The following is a 6832-nucleotide window of genomic DNA, read 5'->3' on the forward strand; positions in this document are numbered from 1 at the left end:
AATAAAATATAAAATAGTGGCTTATACAGAATTAGTATATTAAAAGTGAATAATAATTTAAAGTTTGGCTCTAAATTTATGGGTTGCACTGCACTATAGCGGATTTTAAATTTGGACCCTCATTCAAAATGTAAAGATTTAGAGTTTGATGGAAGATGAGCTTTATAATTCAAAAGAAAATCTAATTAAATCCCAAACATAAGCTTACTGCAAGTGAATTCATTCAAAATATTTAGCAAATCTAGCCATTACTTCACCAAACATAATTTATATATATATATATATATTTAAAAGCTATTTTAAGTTAAATACTCAGGCTCGTTTTCTATCGACAGACAAAAAAACTCTCATGGAAACTTTCAACAGCTAGCGGTAGTCGAGACGGAAAAACGACGCCACGTGTACTCCTACAACCCAATATGCATGCAACGTGTCATAACACGTGTCGGTTCCCCGACGTCTCATCCCCTCCCCCGCACTCTTCTATAACTCGTCGAACTCTCCCACAGTGCCATAAAAATCCCATTCCGAAGATATCATACAAGAATTAATCCATGGCTGCTACATTTGGAGCAAGAGGTAGTTCGCTGGTCAACGCCATGATCGCCAAGGCGTTCCCGGGCTCTTCTTTTGGTCTTCGATCCCCATCCGCATTCAAACCCAATCGCCTCTCATTCCAAGCTGCACACAAATCGTCACAGGTACTTTGGTTTTGAAACTCCGTATCCAGCTCTATGGTATCATATCGAGATATTTACGAGTATAATTAATTTGATAGGCTCACGATAGTAGTTCATCGGACGACGAGAAGGACATCCGCGACAAGGCGAGAGAAGCGGCGAAGAAGGCGAAGGACGCCAGCGAGGAAGGCATGGAGAGGACGAAAGAGAAGGCTGAGGCGACGAAGGAGAAGACTGAGGACACCGCGAGCAAGATGGCGGAGAAGGCGAAGGAGATGGCCGGGGACGCGAAGGCGAAGACGAAGGAGACGGCGAGCGGGGCGACGGAGAAGACGAAGGAGGGGACGAGCAAGGTGACGGAGACGGTGGCGAGCGTGGGGGAGAAGGCGAAGCAGGCGGCGGAGGGGGCGTGGGGGGCGGCGAAGGAGACAGTGCAGAGTGTGAAGGAGAGCGTGGTGGGAGGGAAGGAGGAGGATCCGGTGAGGAGGGCGGCGGCGGCGGAGGAGGAGGAGAGGAGGAAGAGAGCATGATAATTGGAGAAGGAAACGATTTAATTAGCTTTGATCTACTGCTGAGCAAGTGAAGAATTGCACCCTTTTTCTATGCTATGGTATTTTAGCACTTTTTAATTGCATCGATCGTTATATTTTCAATAAAATAGTCAAATAGAAGGACCATCCAAACTATACTTTATCTTACGCCTGTGGTTAAGCACTCAGTTCTTGAAGTGTTTCCTACTATTTAATAGGAAAAGAAACTATATATATTATTGAAAGATTTTTTAGTATGGGATAAGATTACTCGGGATAGAATATATTAACCTATAAGGACTCAATTATTAATTACTGTGATGTCATGTGATTATGCTATGTCCTTTGGCCCATGTATACTTTTGGCCGGCTCCATTATTTCTATATAACAAGCCGCAAAAGTCCCAATTTACGTTCCTAGTTATTGTTTCAATTAGCGTTTCTAACTTTTCAATTAACTATTGGGATAATTATACTTAGATTCTATTTGATCTTCTTTTGTTTTTTTTTTTAAATGTTCCTTTTTATTACTTATCTTAAAATTTTCTGTCAAAAATAGCATGGCTTCGATCAAATATTTTTATTTGTTGAGAAAAAGAAGAAGTTGGGTAAATGATTATTTGGAGTTTGTTTACTAATAGAGAGGTGCTCGTATAAAATGGGCAGCAGTTTAGTTGTCCTTAGTGTAATTATGTATTTATTATTTTGATTAGTGTAAGAAATAGAAGGTTTGGGAAAGATCGGTAGCAGATTATATGCCTTTGTTTATACCTTCTTTCTTGATCCTTGTTAAGTGAGTCGATGAGATGTGATTGGAAATATACGTGGTTAATCTTCTGAGCAGCAAGATCTATAGAAAAAGTTAGAAGATCTGGGAGATCTTCTATCAAAGAACACAGATATACAAAAATATTTACCATGCAACAATGGCACTAATCCCAGAAGATTACTTGACAAGACCATTTGGGTTCATACCCATGCAGCAATGGAATTAATTGATCATTCTTCTCAAATCTTCACAGCAACAGTACTGGTAGAGAGGTGGAAGACAGCTCCCACCTTTGGGGTAGAACCTGAGGCAGAAACTGTTGCAGTCTGCTATCTCCTCACACTTCGCTTCACAAACATACCTTGCTTTCCCTGCAAGACCAAGAAAAGAACAAAACAAAAGGAACCCTTAAATTATCACCAAGAGAGAGAGAGAGAGATGGATTTGTGAGTCATTTGTGATACCATAAGTGAAGAGAACTAGAGCAAGAATTGCAACAGCCATGAAGGTTTTCACCACAGTGGAGTTGAAGGTGGCAGCTGCCATCATGGTCTTCTACTTGGTTCATTGTTCGGAGCACTGAGATCTAATTGCATCTTATATTGTACAATTCTGAGAGGTTTGCTTTGGATTACCTACTAAATAGTGACAGATGTCGGTTCTTTTTGGAACACTTTCGATGCCTTTAAAAGAAGGCTGGTCATTGCACTGTGTGGGGGGAGAGACTCCATTAAAGTAACAACCCTAAGATAGTCTACTGTAATATTGCCAGCTTCTTATGAAATGACTGGCATGTAACTGGACATGATACTCTACAAGAAGCACAACAAATAGCCCATGAGAGGCAGCAAAACATTTTACAAGATTTGAATTTATATGCATGATGTGCATAATTACCTTGTGCTTAAATATTCATTGTTTAGTTATATCTTTAGGTTGACCATGTTGCCTTGATTTATCCTGGCATGATTAGCATGCTAAATATTTTTATTTGTCACACTTGTGATATACTATTATTAAGTAAAGTTTATTTTATCATAAATATATTAAAGTGGGAGATTGGAAGGTACATTTGAAATGAAAGTCATATTTTTTGGGTGTGGTTTTAAGCACTTTGAGAGATTCAAATGGAAAAAATTGGTACTGTTTTTATGTAACATCATCATTAGAAAACGTGTTCTAGGAAATCTAGAAATGGATGTACAAAAGGAAAGGATCACTGGTGTCGGGTGTTTGAACACATTTAGATTTGTTTGAATCTTTGGGCTTATTGTAATTTACTTGTAAGGGATATTGAAATGAAATTAAATTGATTATTTATTTATTATATAGAGGAATCTAATTTACGGTAGTCTGATAAAACCGTTGAACTAATTAATATTTTATTTCTAAGTAAAAATATTAATTAATTTAGCGTTCTATGATATAAATATTTTTAATTTACTATTTCAGTAATTAAGGAATATTATACTTAAAAATAAAATGCTGAACTAATTATTAGTTTAGTATTTTTATTAGTGTTATAGTAAATTAGATCCTATTTAATAATAAAATTTAAGAGATAATTTATTTCGGTAAAAAAGAATAGAAAAGAGGGCTAGTTTGGTCAAAAACCTGCGATTAGAGTGGTTTGATTTCTGAGGGAACATGCGGAGAAATTTAACAAATCTAACGATTATTTAATAACTAAACGGTAGGCGGCGAGATCTGGTGGGTGGATTCGCGCGGGGCCCGCGGAAGGCGGCCGACAAAGATGCCCTCCTAGCTGATATGGAATGCTGTGACGTGGTAAGTTCTTTCTTTTTTTAGTAGCATTTTTGTGACACGTGGTAGAGGCGTCGCGTTTGACGTTGTCGACACGCTAAGAGCGGCCTTTTAAGTGGGGCCATCACAGGTAATTAAAACGAGTTGGATGCCTAAATATCTTTCTTAATAACTAAATAGCTCGATGGTTTTCGATTTATTATTTACGTATACGCCAGTCAAAGAGTTTATATTCACACGTAGACATCTTAACGCCTCGTTACAGGAGACAAACATTAATATATATATATTATTATTATTATTTTTTAAATAGGTATACGAGTGTAATACTTATCTTTAATGTGATATATAAAATTTAAATAAGAAATTTTAGAGGTATATACGTGCAAATAGTCATAGTACTTATGAATAATTCAGTTACAACACCTGAGATGGATCCCCTGCTACAAAGCATCACGCCTCACAATTCTCAGTGCCAACAAAAATGAAAAAGAAAAAAATAGTAGTTAAATATTAACAAATAAAACCTCACAATATACTAATTTTAACAACAGTAGGGAAAAAAAAGAAGAATTAAATCGACTGTATTAATGAAGCCGCCTCCGGCGGCGGCGGGTAGTTGAGATCGATCCCCAAACCAACCCTCCTCGTGTCCGCTAGATCCGGCAAATCGACCACCGACGACGAATCGGAGTCGCTCTCTGCCCGGCCGAAATCCGGGAAAGAGCTAACGATCGCCGCCCGATCCATCGGCAAACCGCGGCGATCCGCGCCGGATCTGCCGATCGGATCGAAGAACGGGAACGGCGGTGCCGCAGCCTCGCGGCTGGAGGACTCGACGGTGCTGCTGCTTGGGCTGACGTGGCATACGGGGAAGTTCGTCTTGGCCCTGGGGCCGCGGAACCGGAGGGCGGCGGCGTCGTAGGCCCGCGCGGCCTCCTCGGCTGTGTCGAAGGTGCCGAGCCAGACGCGGCACTTCTTCGCCGGGTCGCGGATCTCCGCCGCGTACCGGCCCCACGGCCGCTTCCGCACGCCGCGGTATCGGATTGCGGCGGGGTTTGGTTTTGCCCTAGGAGCCATTGCGAGAAGTGATTTAATTATTAGTTTACTATTTTTAGAGGGGAATGAGAGAGGAGATAGGAGGAGAAGGGAGGGCGGGGGGTTTGAGGTATTTATAGAGAGGTGAAGTGGGAAGGAGAAGGGGGGGAGGAGGGAGGAAGGCGGCGTAGTTTACGGGAGGAATTGACCGCGCTTAATTGGCGGCCTCACTCGCTTTTAGATAATAAATTGTAATATTAATAATGATAAGGACTTTCTTGTAAGAATGCTGATATATTCACGCTCGGTTTTTTGTCGATCGGTGCGTGTCCGTTAACTGCAGTCATGATGAGGTGTATCCTAAAAACGATTAAATATTGGAAATGTGCGGCTAACCTGCGCATTAACGTCAGGAGCACTATAGTAGGACGTCATTGCGTTAAACCTCTCAATTTTTTTTCCCTTTTGCATTCACACCCTTCTAAATTCTTTAATTATACGTATACCCCAAAAAAAGAAACTTGAAAGGTAACCCACGTACGAATCATATGTTCTGAAGAGTACAAACATAAATATAAAATTTAAAAGGGTATCTATGCAAATAAGAGACTTTAGTGGGGGTTAATGGGCCTTTGCCAAGGAGACCCACTATTTGTTATAGTATAAGAATTCTGTGAGTTATTTGGGCTTGCTCACCTCGGCCCAATTCATACGTTGGGCTCATTGGAATAAGAACTCGCCGGCCCAAAAGACGGATTAAACAGGCCGGTTTTTTATTTTTTATTTTCTTTATACATAATTCAAGATTAGAGGCGGACGCGAACATCGACCTTTTCTGGACGAGTGAGTTAAGACAATTGAACTCACATGGCTTCGTCTCACGTTAGAAATATGTATTCCTTTTTGTTATTTCTAAAAGAAAATATTTATTTTAGGAATAGCTATTCTTATGTTTACTTGTGTTCTGGAATAAGAATGTGATAATAACTTTTGATGTGATACAAAAATAAATAAAAAGATTGAAAAATATGTGTTTTTTTATGAAATTATCATGAATGATCTTTAATTTGATATAAAGTAGATTGATGGTATAGATACTAAGATAAATTAGTAATTGTGTTAGTGTGTGATATAAGATGTAATTCTGATTAATAGTATCTGTGAGCCAATTCCCATTAGAATTTTGTGCATCAAAATTCTTTACTTGTGTGTCTTATAAGATGCTGTACGCCATTTTCTTTTATTTTGTACATATAAATATTATTAATTAGTGTCATAAGAACGGAAAACAAAGTTACTAGGGTATCTTTTTAATTATTTTTCATTTCTCATGTTTTTGATCTTTTCTCGCCCTCTTTTGCTATAATTTTAAGAATAAAATGATCATCCAACCATAATATGATGATTCTTTTATGTTAATAATATTATTATTTTGCACTATAAGGACGATAGTATTATTCACATATGCATATATAATGTATTAAGTTCAAAATAATATTAGTTAGCTATAAAGTATTACATAAATATTTAATAAATTCCATGGTTAGTCTATGCTAAGCAAAATGACATTAATCAAATTTACAACTTATTATACAGTTAAATTATGTAATTACTGTATATTTTGGTTGTTTATTAAGTAAATAATAAGTTTGAATTCAACTTACATTTTGTTTAATACAAACTAAGAAATAAGTAAAAATTTGGAATATAATTAATTTTTTATTTAAACTCCTTAATTGTGGACTTTGATCCAAGCATTTAATAACTATAAGTTATATAATAAAATCAAAAAATATAGTTACTTTTTTAATTTAAGTACTCGGTCAAACCTACACTATTGCACCAAAGATAAAATTTGGGAAAAAAAATATTAATTACAATAAAAGGACTTAAAGAAAAATAAAAGTACACGTGTTAATTTTTCATCAAGAGATTAATAAGACAAACTAATTCTTTTCAAGAGGGGTTCATAAACAAGTAAAAGATATTAGGAGGGTGTAAATGCAAAACAATTCCATTAAATAACTACTTCTGGTGACGAGCGGCACGTG

At 37.5% G+C, this 6832-nt stretch overlaps 2 protein-coding genes and 1 long non-coding RNA gene across 3 annotated transcripts; 1 reads left to right on the forward strand and 2 right to left on the reverse strand.

Moving 5' to 3' along the window:
* Window positions 1–276: 276 nt before the first annotated feature.
* On the forward strand, window positions 277–1221 carry LOC140767611 (uncharacterized). The gene is made up of 2 exons (XM_073107597.1): window positions 277–701; window positions 779–1221. The coding sequence occupies exons 1-2, from the start codon at window positions 555–557 to the stop codon at window positions 1208–1210; spliced, it is 579 nt and encodes a 192-aa protein (XP_072963698.1). The 5' UTR covers window positions 277–554; the 3' UTR covers window positions 1211–1221.
* An 814-nt stretch (window positions 1222–2035) lies between these two features.
* LOC140767726 (uncharacterized) lies at window positions 2036–2789 on the reverse strand. Its single transcript, XR_012105613.1, has 2 exons — window positions 2444–2789; window positions 2036–2350 (listed from the first exon to the last, which is right to left on the reverse strand). It is a non-coding gene; the product is annotated as an uncharacterized lncRNA (long non-coding RNA).
* Window positions 2790–4123: 1334 nt separating this feature from the next.
* LOC140767724 (ethylene-responsive transcription factor 11-like) lies at window positions 4124–4895 on the reverse strand. The gene has a single exon (XM_073107734.1). The coding sequence runs from the start codon at window positions 4821–4823 to the stop codon at window positions 4317–4319; it is 507 nt and encodes a 168-aa protein (XP_072963835.1). The 5' UTR covers window positions 4824–4895; the 3' UTR covers window positions 4124–4316.
* Window positions 4896–6832: the final 1937 nt, after the last annotated feature.

The sequence above is a fragment of the Typha angustifolia genome, chromosome 9 (assembly GCF_048772165.1).
Source record: "Typha angustifolia cultivar Huaian chromosome 9, ASM4877216v1, whole genome shotgun sequence".
In the NCBI taxonomy this organism is placed as follows: Eukaryota; Viridiplantae; Streptophyta; class Magnoliopsida; order Poales; family Typhaceae; genus Typha; species Typha angustifolia.